At 37.9% G+C, this 20,325-nt stretch overlaps 1 protein-coding gene across 3 annotated transcripts in view; it reads left to right on the top strand.

Moving 5' to 3' along the window:
• ARHGEF3 (Rho guanine nucleotide exchange factor 3) overlaps positions 1-20,325 on the top strand; it is a 138,734-nt gene that overhangs the window by 87,906 nt on the left and 30,503 nt on the right. The window contains exon 1 of one of the 3 annotated variants that reach the window (XM_014943252.1): positions 16,185-16,438. The exons of the other annotated variants lie outside the window; for them this stretch is intronic. Coding sequence (XP_014798738.1) covers positions 16,343-16,438 — 96 coding nt within the window. The 5' untranslated portion in view covers positions 16,185-16,342. Of the gene's footprint in view, positions 1-16,184; positions 16,439-20,325 lie in introns of those variants that run through there. 3 annotated transcript variants of the gene reach the window in all.

Here is a 20,325-nt window from a genome sequence, read left to right as displayed (position 1 = left end):
AAATTATTTCATAGCAATAATACAGCTATACTGTGATTCTTACTGTTGTCATCTGTCTTAGTAGTCTTTATTTACATTAGCAGAAAACATGAATAGTGTCAACATATTAATAATTTCTCATCCATTACTTAAACAATGATGCATCTCTTGCTACATGTATTTGCTCACATTTCTCACTTCTAGTGTACTTTAAAAATACCTTCTTTGTGGTGTTCGCTATGTGAAGTAGGCTAAAAAGCCTCTACAAATGAGAGATACCGATGAGGATATCTCAAAAAGCAGTTTTTAACATTAAACAGACCACAAAGCTTTAAATATACAAGTGCTAGATTTACTGGTAAACCTCTCATCCTCTAGTTTCCTCTTAGTGACCTTCGTTTAAGAAGCAAAGAATTGGTGCATTCAGCAGCATTTAGGCTTTTTCTTTTAATCTGATGTATGAGGTCATTCCAAAATGCAAACCTATATGCAAGTGAAAAAGGAAGGATTGATAGAGCCTTTGTAAAACAGTTCCTGTGGTATATGTAGGTACTGCTACACAGGTAATGAAGCTATGCCATATTTTATTGTAGCTTGCATAACTTCCCACTTCTTAAAACTAACTCAAAAAAAGTGAGTTAAAATTTCCCATTGAGTAAAGAAATAGGAAACGGAAGTGGGAAGAACTCGTTAATGGCAACATTAATCTTTCTTCTGTTAAAGGATTGTCAGAAAAGCTAAAAGGTTATAGCTCTTCCATGTGGAAGCTTCTATATGGAAAAGAAGTAGGACTTATCCTTGGGAATTATAAAAGCTAGTGAAGGAACCATTTATTGTACCCAGGTTACTGTCATTTCCTAATACGGAAAAGGTTTGAGCCGACCAAGCTTCCACTTGTGATTTTGGAGTGGCATCATCTGAAAAATACTTGAATGGTTTCTTTCTCCTTAATAGAATTATTAATAATAACTACTTGAAGTGGTGTGTATATATAGCAAAACTGAACCAGTGACAACTCTGTGAAGCTCTAAATCAGTGCGAGTTGCACTGTGAGCAGCATTCACTGGCACTCTTAGGGTTTGGTAACGTGGTGTAGCTATAAATTTACAGAAGTAATTTCTGCTGCTTTTACGTACAATGTTTGTGAAGGTATTATCTGCTTCTTTGCAGCAACTCCGTAAGAGCAGTTTAAGCAAAACCCAACCCTGTGCTTTTACTGAAGAAACATTCTTAAGATATTTTTCACTAAGGCTCTCCCTGAGTCTTGACTGAGTTGCTTAAAGAAGTGCTGTTTGTTACCAAAAATTGACTGGGGAGAAGAAAGAATGGTGAAAAAAGACAAGATACTAGACATACTTTGCTCATAAGCATTTATTTAAGTATTCAATCTGTCTAGAAGTATACTTAAGGGCTCCCAGAGAGGCGTAGGATCCCAGGAGAGATTAGAAGAACAGGAGCCGTTAGGATACTGTTCATGATGGACATCTCATTAAGCTGCTGCTAAGGTAAATCTTCTACTGAGGTTTTTAGGAAGAAAAAACACTCAGACATCTGGAACAGAAGATACAGAATCAGGAACTCCCAAATTCTAAAATCTGTTCCAGGTATGTCTCCAATCCTGATCTCTCACATCATTTTTCACCTGGTTTGAAATTCTCTTTGCTGAAGTAGTCAGCACGCTTTACTGCTTTACAGGAATAGCATAAGAAATTGGTAGTGTATTTTGAAGAGGAAAATTATTTTGGTAGAGGTGTTTGCTCAGAACTTTAGAAGGGGAGCTTCATTCAAGAGAAACAATCCAAAACATACATACTAGAAATATTCTTATAAGATCTGCTGTTACTTAAGAACAAAAAGAAGTTGAAGGAAACATTCCAAAAATAACTGGGTATTTTTTTAGTCTATACCCCTCCAAAGATTTTTCTTTAAAATGCAGCAGTTAAACATCTCTGGGAAGGTGGCTTGTGCTGAATGCTAAGAGCTGATCAAAAAGAAAGGTTAGAGAAATGACATTCCTGTCATGAGTGGGTGAGCACATGGAGCTGACGGCATCCCTGACCCTGCCTTTCCAGCTGAATTAGTAGTTAAAATGCTGATTCTGGGCACCGAGAGGTTCCAGCTGAGACTGTTTGTTAGAGCCACATGAATCATATAGCTTTGGACAGATTATTTAAAATAATTCTAACACCAAAAAGACTCTAAATGTCAACAGCTATTGTTTATTAGGTAAGATAACTATTCTTACTGTACCTGTTTGTTCAGGTAGTATCTCAGCAGCTGACTGAGAGACCTAAATGGTAAAAATAACTGGTAGAGGCACTGTCATCTGCTGGGGAAGTTGAATTTGGCTTTACTCTTTTACCTTTCCACATTTTGTAGCAATAAAAGAATATTAAAGAAAGCAGCAGTGTTTTTCTATACTGCTTGCCATGTTTAATTTTATGCTGCATTCAAGCATGTGCTGGTTCCACTTCATTAATTAATTCCAGGCTGCCAATTACAGGAGGCAGCTGAAATACGAACCTATTCTGGATGTTGACACATCCCCTCCCCCAGGCAGGTGTGCGGTGCTGAAGCTGTACGGGACTCAGTTGGACAGGACGAAGTAACACTTTTAGATTTAATTAAGACAAGGTGTCTTTAAAGTTTCTTCCCCCCTCCCCCTCATCCTCCAGTCATTTCCTGATATATTTTTGGGGCCAACTTTAGCAAGTTTAGGAAGGAACAGGTTTAAAAAACAGATGCATGCTTCCTGAAAAGGACCATTAAAAACTTCCACCCAGTCTCACAAACAAGACATAATCCTCATTTTATAAGAAGTGAATACAGAGGAAAAGAAACTGTGATTTTAGATGTTGGAATTTGTTCACATATGGAAAAATATTTAACAATACTATCATATTAGAATCTTAAACACTGTAAGCAAATATGTTATCTCTTAGGAGTGTTTCTTTAGTGTTCTTGCTTTTTTTTCACTGGTGAGTACCAGGGGGGATATTGAGTTTCATTTGATTTTTTTAGTATTTTTTTTAGTGAAACAGTTCATGTGAACTGTTCAATTACTGTGCTAGTATTGGTCACCTCACAAGCACAGCTGTTATTAATTACTAGAGGAAAGAGGTCTAAAACAGTGGTCCTGAGATTATGGATGGCAGACAGCACTGTCTCTGAGATCGCCTTAATATATTTTTTTGTGGCAATATGAAATTTAGAAAAAAAAATCCTAATTCCAAGCCTGAAGTTGTTGGTAAGCACACCATTTGCTTAATATTGTTGCCCCCTATCCCTAAAATTTGGGGATTACCAGTGTAAAGTCTGTGAAGTCTATTTCCAAAGAATGTCTCACTACTTGCGAGCAAAATGTCCTTATGGAGGTATCTGAATATATATCATGGTTAAAAGGCAAAGCTGGATTTGTACTGTATAATTCTGTAAAGTTAGAAAGAGGATGAGAAACACTGTACAGTGTTTCTGATGGCATTTTTCCGCATGGTGTTTGGTGACATTTCCTACTGGGTTGGACATGAAGTCCTAATGAAAGCTGCTCATCTCTAAATACCAGAGGTGGAATCAAGATGGATTTTTCAGGGTTAAAGATTTTTCTTTCTGTTTTCTCTTTTTGCAAGAAATATGTCTCTTTGTAGTAATTTGTTAATTGAGTTTCTCTCTGTTACCCTTATTTCGAAAAACTGCTTTCTCATAGTCTGCATAAAAAATTGGCTAACGTGATTTTTTGATTGCATTGGACCTTACAAATGGTGTGGAGATCTTGCAATTCTGACAGAAATGTTAGATCAGAAGCTGATTTATTGAGAGGATTTTGCAGCTCAAGCGTTGCTGATGTTGAGAAAGAGAGTGTGAGGGCAGGCAATGATTAAAAAAAGCCCCAAACACCACAAACCAACCAACTTCCCCTCTACCGCCTGAGCTGTTGTATCTTGGGGAAAGATCATCTGAAATGCATAATGGCATTGTAGATGCACTGTAGATACCTAAATGTGTAACTCGGGGTGGGAAAAAGTGCTAGCAGAGTAGGTAGCAGTTGAGAAACAAGTGTCGTGTGGCAAGGCATAAGGCTGTGCCTTACATAAGATCTATTGCCTGGTTGTTGTATCTTTCCCATGTGTGTGAGTAATATCAGACAGGTGATTTAGTTTCATAGAGATCAGGGAGGCTGCTCATGTTCAAAAAGGTCTTTGTAGCTTCTTATTTCAGCTGTTTGGCCTGTTCATGTGATGTGGTTAATATATCCTGCAACGACACATTTTAATGCACATCTGCTGTTAGATAGCACGTACTAAAATAAATGTAACTTCCTGAACTAACAAAATAGATAGATTCTTATTGTGATAAAACTGCAATCATTTTTGGAGGATAGATATCCTTTATTTTAATACAAATACCAGATTGAGAGGAAGCAATTATGAACAGAAGCAACAGAAGCAGGTATTCTCTAAATGTTTGTACAAAAACAAACCCACCAAATTCCAGAGAACGGTATGTAATAACGTACCTGCTTTTCTATTCCAGATATGAAGTGCATTCCGATCTTTATTGTACAGCTATGCTTTTATGAAGCTGCCCTTTCAGCTTTTCAATTTTGATTCATCAGTGCAGTGGCTGGAAATTTCATAGGATTTAAACACTTATATTTTTTCTTTGTGGATTATCATTGTAATTCCCTTAGGTCATCTGAATATCCAGTCAGTGCTTTCTTCCCCTGTCCTGTTTTGTTTTGGGGAGGAATGGAGAAGTGAACTCAAGGAAAGCTTACAGAACACACCAAGAGCACCTGTACCAGACATTGTGCTTGAAGTACAACATAAGGATTAACATTTTTCCATCTACTTTATTGCAGTATGTTCACATGCCAGCACTCCGTTTGCTTTTACTTTTTGTTCTAATTGTTTGGTACTTTGATTATACTGTTCTATTCATTATTTAATTATCATATCTGGAATAAGCTAAGTGTACAGGCAGTGGAATGTATCATGCTTCTAATCTATCATTATTACTGCAAATCAAAATGAACACCCTGTATCTTCCAGCCTGGAAGAACATGGTTTTTATCCCTATTGCACTTTTAACTTCCCTTTTTCTCTTTTAACTTCTTTATGTGACAGATTTTTTTTTTTATTTTTTTTTTTTCCCTTCAGCCTAAGTTAGCTCAGTTCTCGGTGGTTGCAAGTTTGGTTTTGGTTTCTTTGACTTTTTCTCTCTCCCTTGTGCAGTGATTTTTATTTTTTTCATCCTTTTTTTTTTTTTTTTTTTTTTTTTCCCTTCAGCCGAAGTTAGCTCAGTTCTCGGTGGTTGCAAGTTTGGTTTTGGTTTCTTTGACTTTTTCTCTCTCCCTTGTGCAGTGATTTTTATTTTTTTCATCCACTTTTTTCCTAAGAGGAATTTAGGACATTGCTCAGTCAGTAAGATGGCTTCATTGATGCCTTCTTCTGGTATCAATATCTCTAAATTAGTTTAAGTTGCTGATACTCAAATTACATGCAGTTTTACCAGTGCAGTGCTTTTTGATATGGGTGAACTATAATGTGCTCGGAGTTCTGGCAAAACTTCCTCTGATTTCAGTTTGGCCAGGGTTTCTCTTTCATGCGTTACCCCTCTCTTTAGGTCTGAAAGATGTAACAAAATCAAAATAAGATGTAACAAAATCAAAATAAAAGGTTTTTTTCTTTGGTTTGAGCATAGATAGACTTTGTTCATACTGTCCTTCAAGGTAACAAAAATCAGAAAACAGTTCTTTGTTGAAGTGCTTGCAAGCCATTACACCTATAGCAAATGTAGTTGCAGAGAAGTGTTATGTGATCTTGTTCTCTCCTGTTCTGTGGTAGCCCAGAACTTATACACAAACTCACATTTTGAGAGTTGAAGAATGAAATAAGATTTTTTGGGGGGAGAATTTTTTTTAACTCAAGATAACCTGCATCTCTATTTAAAAGGCTGCTTTTGTGCAAGATCGAAGATTCAGTTAAGTAAAAGCAATGTCTGGGAATTCCACAGTGAGCGGTATTATGTATAATTTGCTAGTGGGGTATTCAAAGTATTCGTTGCTGTGTTCTTCAATGGCATCCGACTTACCTCAGTAGTAGGTCCTTTTATATGCCCTATGTGTAATTTTGTGTATTATTTCCACATCATTATTAGTTTCTGGTCTTTTCTATTTGCTAAATTTCTCCATCAAGATCTTACTGTGTTTTGATTATTGCAACAACCTTTTTTTTTTTCTGACTTTAACAAAACCAGTTTTGCCTTCCATGTCTATAGCCAAATGTTATTATAAAAGCTATTTTCCTGGGTGATCACTTTGATCATGCTGTGCTGCTCTTTGCATCGCTCTAACAACTTCTATTTTGCATCAAACAGAAACTACAAAGGCTTTTGAAAGGATAGATAAATTATTTATCCCAATCCCACAAATCATTCTGCCCTTGAAGTGGTTCACTCCTGTTTCTGTCTGGTCTAGTATACCAGCCTTCATCCTTAACTTCATTTATTATTTTATTTTATGTTTAATATGTGTGCTTTTTGTCCTGTACAGCCCCGTGGTTTCAGAAGAACCCTCCCCAAAAGTCACGTGGTGGTCAGAACAAACCTGATTGCAGTTAATCGTCTTGGGCACTGAAACCAATGCCTGGTATTAAAAGTGTATGACCTCTTTTTTCTTTTTTTTTTCTTTTTTTTTTCTTTTGGGTGGAGGAGGGGAGCGAGCTGTATTTTCTGTTTCACATGCATCATTAGAACAAAAGAATTTTATGGCTGTGAGTTCATGTTTAAGTCTCCTCATGTTGTTCTAAATTCTCTTATGTTAACACTTCACTATTTATTAGGATCTTAAGAGGACAGTATGCTCGTGTTTTTGCAGGAATTTGAAGATACAGTATTTGACATCCATGTAATTTAAGACCAAACCCAATTATATAATAAAATTAGAATGTTTGCTAAGACACAAATATGTTATCTTGCTTTTTTGTTTAGTCAGTTGTGTTTTGAAGATTAATAGAAGCAAAAATTCTGGTGCAACTTTGAGTTGTTTCTTAGCTTTTAAAATAATAGCCATTATTTTATTTGTGGTGGTTCTAAGGCTTTATTTTTCATTTTCAGTTGTTGACTATCTCAGCAAAGATCACAGAATCACAGTGATTCTCTACTGTTGGGGAATAAAATTAAGGGTGGTTTCTAGGAAGCAGTCCGAAATTTATAGTTGTTGGGAAAAGGAACACTTAACGGTGGATCACGGTTCCAGATTTGGTAACGGAGATCACATAGAAATAGGACATACTTGATCTTTTTGCCAGATAGCAGTTTGTGGCTAACAGCTTGGCTAGAGAGAGGATAGTCTACAATAATCATAACATTCTTGAACCAAGAAAGAAGTATTCAGGAAAACTGTTTCTTATTTATATTTGTATGTTTCAATTAAAACTTGTTATAGTAACTTCTGTGCCATAAGGGATTACTTCATTATATTTACACTTGGGAAGACAGTTATTTTGTAACTTGAAATAAAACTTTTTTGTAACCTGAAGTAAAACATAGGAATGACTTCTGGATTCTCTGATTCTTGATAAAGGGTATTATGAACAAAGAAGTTCTGTCCTCCTGTGTGTTGTTGGTGTCTGTTTGAAGATGTCATGTCCCGTTTCAGCTGCCTATTAAAGATTAGTCACATTGTTGCTAATGACACATCATCTTTAAGTCTGTACATCTACAATACAGTTGGTACTGGGAGTAGGTTAGTTCTATCATTTTTTGATGCATTGTCAGTTTTTGCAAGGACACGTCTTTTTGAAGTTATTCCATAGTTTTCCTCCCCCCCTCATAGGGAGAGGATGGGGATAAGAGAAATACGATTTAACTTTTTTGAGTTCATTTTTGTCTGATTTTTTTTGTACAGTATGTCATAGCACATGGGAATTGAACAACATTTCTAAAAAGATTAATGGACCACAATAGTGGAATATTGCAATTTGGATAACCACTGTGATAATTCAGATTGTAAGGCATTGTGTGATCTGCAAAATGCTATTCATGACCAAATGTGGAGCTTTTCTGCCTTGGGTTGTCAGTGAGTGTTGTAGTGCGAAAGGCGGCATCTCAGGTTCAAGATTGCTCTACTGTAGTTGAGATATTAGAATGTTCTTACTATTTGTAAAGCACTTAATAGTTTCACTGTTTGGCTTGATTGTCATCAGTCTTTCCCATGGATGTCTTGTAATCTGTGTCAAAGAAATGTTAAGTTGCTTAACTTTGGGTCTGGAAACGCTGCTGGCAACTCCTTGGCTGTGGTCTAGAAAAGGGTACATTGTGCTCAGGAGAATATGAAATCTGAATGAATATGAAAGGTTTATGTGCTAAATATTTCTTCAAGAAGCACAGATGTTCTCTGAATTTCAAGATATTCAAACTGGCGAAAATAGCTGACTAGGAGATGAGTAACAGTGCACAGTTGTTATGGAAATTAATAGGTGTGTCTGTTTTAAAAAATGAATAAATAAACAAAGCTTCTGATCCAAAACTTTCATCCAAAAAACTGAAAAGCTGACAGTATCCTCTGGGTATGACTTCATGAAACAACTGAAGCTGAGCTAACAGTTTAATAGCTATTAGGAGAATAAAAATCAGCCTTTTCCATGTACTGTCCTTATTCATACCTATGTGCTTCTCTGCCGTTTACCTTCAGTGAGTTCTAGGTGCTTTTCTTGTGGCACAATAACTTATTGATCTCACAAACCAGCAGAAGAAGAAACCTGGCAAAAGAAAGTATTTTTGTGGTTTTGGACCTGGCGTAAGGTGGCAGGGAGGACTACGCAGAGCGAGGTTCAGTGCCAGTGCAAAAGCATGAAAAGAGGGAAGAGGAGGAGGAGTTTGGATAGAAGAAAAGGAAATGAGGTTTATACTTTTATGAGTGGCAAATTGTTAAATAACCCCAGCCATAATGAGCACTTTGAGACTTTATTTGCATCTTGACTACAGCACTTCCCAAAGTAAAAACTAATTCCAAAATTAAAGAAAATAATAAAATATTAGGGAAGGGTAGAACGTGATGAACTGAGATAACTTCTCAGGACTGAGGAGAATCATACTAACAGATAAATGTAGTAAAACACGTCAAATTGAACACAGTGAAATGTATAACAAGTTTAAAAATCGTACAAGTAAGTAAATAAATGAATAGGGAAAGGCTTTTTTTTGGCCCATTTTTTGCTGCTGTTGTTTCTGACCTGAAGAAGGACCTATGTACCTGAAAGCTCTTCTGTTGTTTGGTTGGTTTGGGGTTTGGTTTTGGTTTTTTCTGGGTTCTTTTTTTGGTTGTTTAGTTGTTGGTGGTTTTTTTGTTAGTCCCCACAGTTATATAATTTGGTCTAATAAATTGTATTAACCCCAAACTTTGCTTTACATATTGCAGATGGAGGGGATGGTTGGAAGAATGAACTAAGTGGCATTTTGCCAGTATTACATGTCAGATCAGTTACAGAGTGGGGACAATTCCTGTTAATACTTAATAGAATAGAATTTTCTTTCGTATCTAAACATACACACTATATCTAAGCATACAGCAAAAGATTACAAAACATTGTCCTCTGAGGATAAATATTATGGAGTTACTCATGTAATATAAATCTTATTATAATAAAATTTAAAACAAAAATTAGACCACTACTGTGATGTCTTGATAAACATTTTGCATTAGAGAGAATGATTTCTTGCAAAGAAATTTGTTACTTAATTCTCCAGTCAACAGGAGTGCTCTGGAGAGACATTCCTGCTCCTGCACTGCCTGTAGTATTTTAATTACATTTTACAAAATTTAATTACAAAACCAAAAGTATTTTAATTACATTTAATCTGATTTAAACATCGTGCAAGTGGTTCCAGTAATTTCCACTCCCTAGAATGCCTTTCTTTCAATGTAAAGTTTCAGAAAAGGATGGTACATTTTGGGTCATCATTTCATCATCTACAGAACTTGCTCGGCTGTTTAAAATCCACATTGATAAATCAGCACAATCCTTCCCATCTCCTCCTTTCTGCTCTCCCCAGAGATGTAAATACTCAGACGAGCTCAAGAACTTCTTTGTTACAAGTTTAAGTCGTGAAGGGTCATTTTATCCAGCCGGGGCACACCCTGTGCCTTCCCTCGCAAGGGACCACCGAAGTTCGTAATTAGTTTGCACTGCCGGGTGTGGTAGAGGGGTGGAGAAGCGTGAATCCATCCTGATTTTTCTAGGCGGGCCATCGTCAGTCTGGAGCTACAGACCCATCGCTGTAACAGTTTTATAAATGAATCTGAGGCAGCTTTAAAAATGGGTTGTTACTGTCTTCCTAGGGGAAGCTCATGAAGGGAGCTCTTCTGTCTCAGTGCAAATGCAATTGTTAGAGGACATCCTTCAACTGCACAGTACTTTCTGGAAAGTTACATGAATTTAGCAACATGAAAACAAACAAACCAAAACAACTTGGCAGGTTGTTTCATCTGTTTGTCTCCCAGTGCATAATTGTTTCACAGGCCATATTTATATGAAGAAACAATGTATGCATGTCTGTCTTTGAAAGCCTGCAGACAGCTTTACAAGCTGGATGTTTGTTTATACAATAAAACATTCACCATGATTTGTATGAGAATCATGTCCCTCCATCAGTTCAACAGGAATGTACTTCAGTATAAAGATGGTATTTTGAAATAGACATCACTCACAGTGGAAGACAATGGAGGCTCCTGCTATTTATTAACTGTATTGGAAAAAAACTTAGGGGAATAGTTGAGGGCATCTTGGCTGCAAATCCCAAAGCATGGCCTGTTGTACCAGTGAGAAGATGTAACTTTCTCCTTCTCTTGTTACTCCATAAGCTGCACAAATAAGGGTCATGTGAAAGGTAGTCTTCAAATGGAGAATCTAGACAGAATAGAAATTTATGTTTCAGTTTTGTAATGTCAGTTGCTCCCCAGAGGTCTGTTTCTTTGTTCTGCAATGATCTTTCCAGGATTAGGAGACGACCTGGAAAAATTGCTGCTGTCGTTTTCGAGAGCATTTTTAATGGCCATCTCTTACTCTGTAATCATATTTTTATTGGAATTTCTCAGCACCAATGTATTTAATCAAGTGGTCTCTTCCTAATATTTATTACTTAGTAAATTGTAACTCTTATTACGATATGTACAATCTGTATTTACAATGAGGAAATTGCAGCTTCTTGAACAGCTGTGTAACTGCCTGATAAATACCCTTTACCTGGCAGTTCATATGCGTTCTAACTACTCACTTTTCACTGTCAGTGTTTCTGCATTCCAGCTCCTGAGCAGATTCAAATTTATAATGTTTGGTTGAAGTGACTGCTTTAAAAGTTTTCTTTTGGTTGTTTGCCGGGGCTTATGGTTTTGGTATTTGGTTTTTGTTTGTTTGTTCATTCTGGTTTTGGTTTTCTGAAAGGAAAGCTTCCTAATGACACATAGGATGGGTGCATATATGAGAGAATACTCCGTAAAGTTCCAACTGCTGAGAATTTTTTTTCCCCTTGAAATGTGTATGCAATATGTCTATTTAATGTCAGGTTTTTATGGTGGGTAAAATTTTCAGAAACATCATATGCCAAGTACTCTCTGCACACTTAGCAAAATTGTATAGGAGATTCTGGTCGTCTGCAACACACTTTACATTATATCTTTTACTCTGTCCATAGATGTGGAGTAACTTAGCCAGACAACAGAGCTGCTCTGCTCAGGGTGACTCAGAGACTCAAGCCAAGGGCTGTTTTACATTGCGTGAGGGCAGAAAAGCAGAGGCAGGCAGACAGACATTCTGAGTCTTTAACTTCTTGGCGTACCAATATTTACCAAAAAACTAATTGTATTTATCTGTTTTTGCACTTTTTAACAGCTTGACAAAACAGATTTTTACTTTTAATAGGGAAAGCAGTCACATTAGCATATCAGGAGGAAGGTAATTGAGATCTGGGTGCAGACATCCCAAAATAATTCTGTTTAATCACAGATTTTACATTTCCGCCCAAAGGCAGTTAAAATATGTGGGCAAAGATCATGTTGAAACAAAACTTACACAAAACAACAAAAACACCAGCAATCTATTTGTGGGGTTTCTTTGTGAGGCAGAGGTCAGCTTTAATTGGTGATTTTCTGTTCCACTGAACTCCTTTAAAGCCCATGACTTTGATGGTTGAAGATTCTTCACTCCATTGGGCTTTTCCTTATTTAAATGGTTAGATTAAATGTTTCAGTTCTTTTTGCTATTGCTTAGTATAATGTCTTCTTAACTAGTCTTTAAATGGAAACAGTTTTTTTCGTTGTTGTTTTTTATTCTTCTGCCCATCGTATTTTGGATCCCTTGAGAAATCTTTAATCAACTGCATTTTAATTTTGAAATTACTCTCATCAAAACTATATGAATCTTAAAGATTAGCGTAAGATGAAAAGGAATCCTAGCCTCATAGGAATATATTTTTAAGGTTCAAACCCTAAAGATTTAAAAGGTCTTTGCCATGGAGACAGATGCTTTTGCAATAATTGCTTCAGTATTGATTTTGAATGTGTGAAGAAACTAACGAAAGGCATTGGAGTGAACAATCACAGAACAAATGGCACTGAACTTCAGTCCTGAACCAGGTCAGTGATGGTAGGCACCTTTCTTGAGCAGGGGTTTCCAGAGTTGCCAAATAGTTTACTTACTTCTCTCTGACAGGTAAGTAACTGTCAGACTAAATTGTGCCTTTGGCCTAAGTAAATAAAAAAACAAACAAACAAAAAAACCATAACCAAACCCAAAAAACTCAACCAAACCCACAAAAAACCTGCTCCAGAAATGGCAAAACTGATGGATTGGTCTGCTGTGTAATCTAGTCACTAGCATTGTTTGTTCTTAAATACTGGTTTCTTTTTTGAAAGTAGCTTGCAATTCAGATCTGATTTTTATCGTGTTGGGTAGATTGTAGTCCAAGTATGATTTTTTTTTTTTTTTTTTTTTTTTTTTTTTTTTTTTTGAATGAGTGGACTCTCTGGATCTAGTATTTCAGGATTCCTTGGTGGTATCACTAAAACCTTTTTTTCTCCAACTCTGGAGTTCACTAGGGAGTCTTTCAGCTACAAGTTCATCTTCCAGATGGACTGCAAATGTTGTATTTGATAGGTGAAACAGAGGGGACTCAATATGGTGACTAAAATGGTGTAATTTTGATTATGAATGCATGTAGCATTCTGCAAATTCAGCTCTCTGGAACAGAGAACTGTTTGAAATTGTATCATTGTGTTATTTCATCAGGTAATATGATACATATAAATTTAGGTGCTATTCATCAATGAACTTTGGGTCCAAATTTCAGTTCTAAAACTGTATTTGTACTCTTCTGGTGAAGTAAGCAAATGTCCAGAGAGTCTAATGAATCCTGTTTTAGGTGTTCATTGAACTCTATCTTGTAGGTGCAAGATGCTCCAAAACTTATTGATCTAAAGATCCTGCCTATTTTTAAGAATCTTATTCCTCTTAAGACAATTTCTTCTCTTGTTTCTCAAGCATGCTTAGTCAAGATGAAGTGCACTGGCCTCATTAATGGAAAAATGACAAAATCCTTCTCTTGGCCTTTTTTTTTTATGTGTATAAACCAAAGTTCATTATTTCAGTCTCCAAACTGGTGTGCTCTTGTCCTGTGTGAAGTGCTCTTTATGCTGTGAAGCATGTTACAGGATTAGAATGCTTTGAGGAGAAGCCCCGAAGGCAATTTGTCTGACTGATTTAAGTGAAGCTGATTTTTAAACTGGTGTTAGCATACACATTCATAAACAAACATATGATACACAGATGGTATTTGAAATCAAGGCTTGTTGGGCTTAAATGGTTACGCAGCTGCTGCAGTGTCCTCAGGAGGTTCTTAACCATTTTATACAACCTGTGTGTAGTGGTCTTTTGATGTGCTTGGAATGTGAGAAGAAACTGTCCAACATTATCAGGTTGTGCTCAAAGGTACGGTCTCTGAGTGTCACACCAAAGACGTGCAAAAATGAACGCACATTCAGGTGTATGAAATAATTGTTCATACCTTCAGAAATCCTCAGGTAAGACAGTGTTGTAGTTTATCCCCATCTGGCAACAAAGAACTCTGTGGCTGTTTGCTCACTCCCCAACCCCAGTGGGATGGGGGGAGAATCGGAAGAAAAAGGCAAAACTTATGGGTTGAGATAAAGGCAGTTTAGCAGAGGCAGAATAGCAAAGGAAAGGGGAAAACAACAGTAATGCTGATAAACACAATTAAATCAAATGCTATGTTCTTTTCATATTTTTTGAAATGTGGAAAGGAAGGGGGCTGCAGCAGAGGTTAATTTAACCTACACCAAATCCCCAGTGGTGGTCAGCAGTAGATGCTTAGGGAAAAGTACAAACCAAAATCAGCCTATTATGATGTTTCCCCAAAATACTGTCCCAGTAGCCAAGAACTTTTATCTGAGAAGCTTTCTTAGCAGCAGTATGTTGTGACAGATACTTCCACTGTATATAATACAAAAATTTAACATAATGGGAAGAATTAGCTCCTTTTTCATTGCTCTGAACCTGCCATCATCTGGTTTAGTCTGATCCACCCTTTTTTCCGCTCTAGTTGAATGCAGTGAAAAATCATTCCCTATTTGCTTTCTCTGTCACTCATGGTTTGTAAATCTTTATCACACCTGCTCCGATTTCTCGCTTTTCTTCTCTGAAATGTCTTGTCTACTTAGGTATTCTCTACATGAAAGCTGTTCCATGCCTCTTGTTCACACTTTGGCTTTCAGTGAACCTTGTCCCATCCTATGATGATGGAGATGAGGAGGGTGGTACTGCACATAACACTCAAAATGTTCAAATGTCACATTTTCTTCTAGAATAATGACATCTTGAAGTACTGATAACTTTGTTCTAGCAATTTTCCAGGAATTGTGGTGTTGGGAAACTAGTGGGGTTTTTTTGCTCAATGAGCAGATTGCTGCAAATTAGAGAGCTCTGCGTAACAGCAGCAGGATAGCATCTCTGCTCTACTGTGGTGGTTCCTGAAAAGGCCGAGGAGGGTAAGTGTGAGAGACACTGTATGTTTGGGATATTGATGAAGTCAGAGGAGAGTGACCAGATGAGGACTATGTCTGCCATTTGACTGAGCTTATTCTAAAGACATAATTATCTCTTTAACAACCTTTAGGAAAGCAAATGCTTGTAAAGCAATATCCACCATACAGTCCACCTTTAAAACCAGTTAATTCTTTCAGAGTTTGTAAAGTTATTCTTGGTTGTGCTGCTTCCCGTTGGCTGAAAATATCCTTCCCTCCTCCCCCCCTCCAGCTTCCTACTCAGTTTCCTTTTCCTTGTCTCCCATACACTGTTCCTGTCGGATCAATCCCAAATTGCAGACAGGGCCCTAACACGCTCTTTTTGGGAATTTTTCCCTACCTTTGTCCTAAGGTAGACATCAAACAATCTGCCTGGCTGCAGAGACACTCAGATGTGCCCTATGTTAGGCAAAGGTGGTTTTCCACTTTCTCCGCTTGTTACCAGGAGGGGTGCGGGCAGGGGAGCTCTTTGACTAAACAATAGCAACAAAAGTGGAACTTTGAAAACACAAGAAACAAACTCCTCCTTGCCAGACAGGAAAAAGCAACAATATGGGTCAACAAAATTTAAAAAAAAAAAAAAAAAGGAAAGGGAAAAAAAAGAGCAATGCTATATGTTGTGGCAGCATAACTAGATGCAGCATTCCTTCTCTGATCAGCAGTAGCATTGCACACAGAATGTAGATGTCACTGCCGTCCATAGGAGTGCAGCCTGGATTTGGGACTGCTGTTAGTTGTCGGGAAGCCCTGCGCTTCTCTCAGCTGCCTGTCTGTCTGAAAACCCAACAGTAACTGCATCGCAGTTACCCTCTGAGAAGCGAACGCCGGGTTAGATTTGCCGTTTGTCGTGGATGCGTGGGCAATAACGGAGTAAAGCCCCCGCCGAGGGGCAGGGTGCCTGGCTGGGTGTAAGGCCCCGCCGAGGGGCAGGGTGCCTGGCTGGGTGTAAAGCCCCAGCCGAGGGGCAGGCTGTCTGGCTGGGTGCCGCCTTCCCGCCGCTGCCCCGCGGAGCCGGGGCGGGCTCGGGGGCGGTCCGGGGCGGGCCCGTCGGGGCAGCGCGGCGCATCGCTGCCGGCCTGAGGCTCGGCGCCGGTGCCTCTCCTGCCTCATTCGGTGGCAGGAGCTCTGGCGGGCCGTGCCCTCCGCAGCCTAAGGCAGGACATCTCGGGTACAGAAGTGCCGGGGAGGGGAGGCTCCGCTTTGTCTTCACGTGCCGTAGGCGGACCGGGATCAGCTGTGACCCCCGAAACGGCTCCTCCTGCCGCCACCATGGTGGCCAAGGATTATCCTTTTTACCTTTCCGTCAAGAGGGCAAATTGTGCCTTGGAAGTGCAGACAGCGACCAGCCCGGCTAAAGAGGCGGAGGTACTTAATCTACTGGTGTTATTGCTGCAGCTTTATTTTTCTTTATAGTGTGGTCTATATTGCCTTGGGGAATAATAATGTGCTTTGAGAATAGGCTGCTGTGTATAGATACCTGGTTTGTTTAGGCATCCTTTCCTGCTATCTCTAGATGTTGAACTTTCCTTTGGAATAACACAAGAATCTAGATTTTTGTCATCTGTCATTTTAGAGAATTGAAATCAATCTTTTAAGTAACTAATTGAGAAATACCTGGTTTAGACATGTAGTTTAAAGTCACTTCTATTCCAGCGCTAACCATTACTTACAAATTGTTAAACTTGTGCAGGAACTGGTTATATGCTTTGTTGAGTGAAGGGAACGTAGAAAAGGGTGTCTTAAAGCATTATTTGTCTTTTCCTCGTTGGTAATAAATCAAGACATTAATATGATAATGCTAACTGAAAACTCTGCCCTATCAGCAGGTTGACTGTTTTGTTTATTTAAAAAGTTAAAATCCTTTTAGGTGACATAAGAAATCTTACTCATTCACCCAAATTCAACATACTCATTTGCAAAATTCTCATAACCAGTGAAACTTTTCAGGAACAATGTTCATGAAAGACTTAAATATTTAATACTTTAGGTTAATGTTGCGTTGTGTACTTGTTTGGAAAGAAAACAGTGACCTTAAGGATTCTGTTTGGCTGCACGGGAGGAAGGATACAATTTCTCTCTAGAAGTTTTTTGTCACTTAAATATATAGCTTCTTCATTAGTCTTGTTTGCTGAGTAACTTGAAGACAACTTGCTAAATTGGGTGCATTTAATACTACATCAAAGATTAATTATCTCCAGTAGTTGAATAGGTCTAAAGTAAAAGTAACATAAGCCAAGTTACTATTTAATCATGATGCTTAAGCTAAGAACTAATAAGAAGATGCTGCACTCTTGCTTTTCAGTGTACTTTTACATAAAGGGATTTACTCATTGCAGTTAACAAAGGTAGAATTTTTTTCAACTGTGTGTTTTTGAAAATTAGCACCCTGAGAGTGTGTGTGTACACATACACATCTATGCTAAACACAAATTATTAAGTACCAAATAGTTTTCTTAAGGGTACTAATTTTACTAACTAGAATATTAAAGAAATATGTTTTTAACCTTTATTGCATGAAGGGGTTTTTGTGAATGAATAGAATTGTCAAATCTCAAGGGTCGGAGTGTTCCCGTCTTACAGTTAGGAAGGGTAGCTCAATTATAGTCAAATTTCAAAGAAAAAGTCTCAATGAAAGCTTAGAGCATGAGGAAGTATCTAATAACAGATGTGATCAATCAAAATTACAATGTGCAAACAGTTGTTTTGGATTTATAGTCTTTCAGTTTGTGTTTTATACAAATAAGAGAATGTACCCTGGGCTTTCAGGCTGTTTTCTGACGATATGATGGACTTTAAGCATTCTGAAAAATAAACTTTTAAACACTCTCCTGATTGTTTTAGGAGGGTATGGAAAGACCACCTGCCACTCCAAAAGATTGGTTAAGGAAGCAGAAATAAAAACTGTTCTTTGAGAAAGGCATTAGATAGATGTGTGCAGCCTGTTTCTTTGGAGTCTGTCAGTATTGGGTGGGGGGAAAATTCAAGTTTCTCCTCAAGCTCAAATGTTAATCTATTCTTCCACCCTTTAGTATTTACAAGTCTAAATAAAGCTATTGGGCGCCTTCTACCACAATTTTGTGTTACTGCAGCAGAATGCTAGTTTATGTGGGGGTTATGAATTTGTGTCTTTGAAAACCTGTGTTTCATTTTAATTATTAACATGTGAACTTGGTTGATTTTTTTTAATAACCTGCCTTGTGCATAAATGTTGATACATGTGGAACAGAACAGATTCTCTGTGATACAGATATTGTGTTGTAGCTTTAAATCAGATTATAAAATATTTCCTCTGACTTTCTTAAACAATAATCTTTTAGTGTTTGTTTTGAAAAAATACAAAATATATTCTGGAAGTTCAAGTACAAAAGTACTTGCATGGGATGAAATACAGCAAAAAAATTTGAGCGTATGCCAAACTGTTAAAATTTCCCTAAATTTCCATCTGGGCCTCTGGGTAATAAGCTGAAGATTATGGGCAATGGATTAGTTCTTCCTTATTCTTGGACTTCACGTGGAGCCTGCAGAGCAGCAGTGGAAAACCAGGAATGTTTTTTGAGGAAGAAGTCAGTGGTGCAAAACAGAAAGGAGGATTTCTGTTTAACAGTTCTTTCTTTAAGCCACACTGGCTTCCTTGGCATAAACTCCATAGAAGTAGCACCATCACAAAATAATGACAAATAAAATATCTGAAATGTATGTGAACAGTAAAAATCTGGATTCTGAGAAAAGGCTAGTTTACCTCTTAGTCAAAGTGCAATTATCATAATTCTTTCTAAATGCAGTTTAAGGGCAACAAAACACTTCAATGTCTGAGGAATGAGTTGATATAGGAGATACTGTACGGCTTTTACATACATACTCCACATAATGTAGTACAATTCTAGTTGTAAACAGGACTGAGGTGTTAGGCTGTTTCCAGTTTTTTCATAATACAAAAATAGAGATAGTAAAATTTGAAATTTGCTTGCTTTAAGGTATAAAAAGCTCCATGTTTTTCCCAATGATATATATACACACACCATTTGCTATTTTTCACTGGTTAAAGCAGCTCCCTTATCACCTCCTCTAAAAGAAACGAAGTGAAGCAGAGCCAGTGGATGGGCAGCAGATAAGAAAGAGCTCACACGGTCACAGAATGAGGTTTAAAGGTCTGAAGTCATGGGAAGACATAAATTCCTCAGAGTGAGGATGTTCTGTTCTGCTACAGGATCTAATACAGTGCCTGGGCTGAGGCTCCAAAAACTGCAATGGTGGCATCGAATTCCTTTGTGGCCCCAGTATGTTGTGTGTCTGCTAACATCTCTTGCACTGCAAAAATCTGAGACCTAAGATCAGGCCTGTTTGCAATCTCTCTCTTGTTGTCTGCTGATCTCCTCGCTATTTTTGATGTGCAGGACCGTGTTTAATTTGGCATGGGTAGTGCAGGAAAGCTAACCTGAAGGGTAACCCACAGGCCTCTGGGCCATGGCACATCATTAACAGGAGAACCAGGCGTGGAGCCAGTGGGAGAAGGGCCAAAAGATTGAGATAAACTGCAAGTCATGAATTTTCTTTGATCTTCATAAATGTATGTATTTCATTTTAAATGAAATATTAACAAGCTGCAGTTTTGCTATATTTCAGGTAAGTTCATGTGCAGTGTAACTGCAGTGAGCTAAACGTGGAAACATGTCAAACCCCCACACTTGGAATTGCTGATCTGTTCTGCTTAATGGCAATTTGAAACAAACAGCTTGCCTTTATTTTTCCATTCAGCAACTCGCCGTATGATGTCTGCTTGTTAATTGGCAGTCCAGCTTCACATCTAGTTTGTTCCAGACTAGAAAAGGTCGGTCTTAGGTAGTCTGTAGAAGCAGCTTCTAATGAGAGGAAATGCAGAATTTAATCAACTCTACGTCAGTTGTCTGGGGTTTTCGGAGTTTCTGTTACTTGTGCTAATTCACCTCAGTGTGAGGTTTTTCTGTTAATTGGCCTTCATTTCCTAACTGCTGGTAGATGTAGTGATTTCTGGATGTTGCAGACAAATGATCAGTCAAGATAGCTGGATGCAACTTGTTCTTATGTTACTGCCACTTGAGAGGTTCTATCTTGCATATGGCAAATGAAATCTGAGGTCTTAAGAGTGGGGGTTAATGAGAGCAGCCTATTTGCAGCAAGGAGCCAAACGTTGATCAACTCATGATGCAATAGCGTGTTGTGAACTTCAGCGGATTTTCTTCAACTGAGAATACTTCTCTATATGGCTTTTCATT

Source organism: Calidris pugnax, unplaced genomic scaffold (assembly GCF_001431845.1).
Source record: "Calidris pugnax isolate Ruff unplaced genomic scaffold, ASM143184v1 scaffold128, whole genome shotgun sequence".
In the NCBI taxonomy this organism is placed as follows: domain Eukaryota; kingdom Metazoa; phylum Chordata; class Aves; order Charadriiformes; family Scolopacidae; genus Calidris; species Calidris pugnax.
This window is presented reverse-complemented; position numbering and strand designations above follow the sequence as displayed.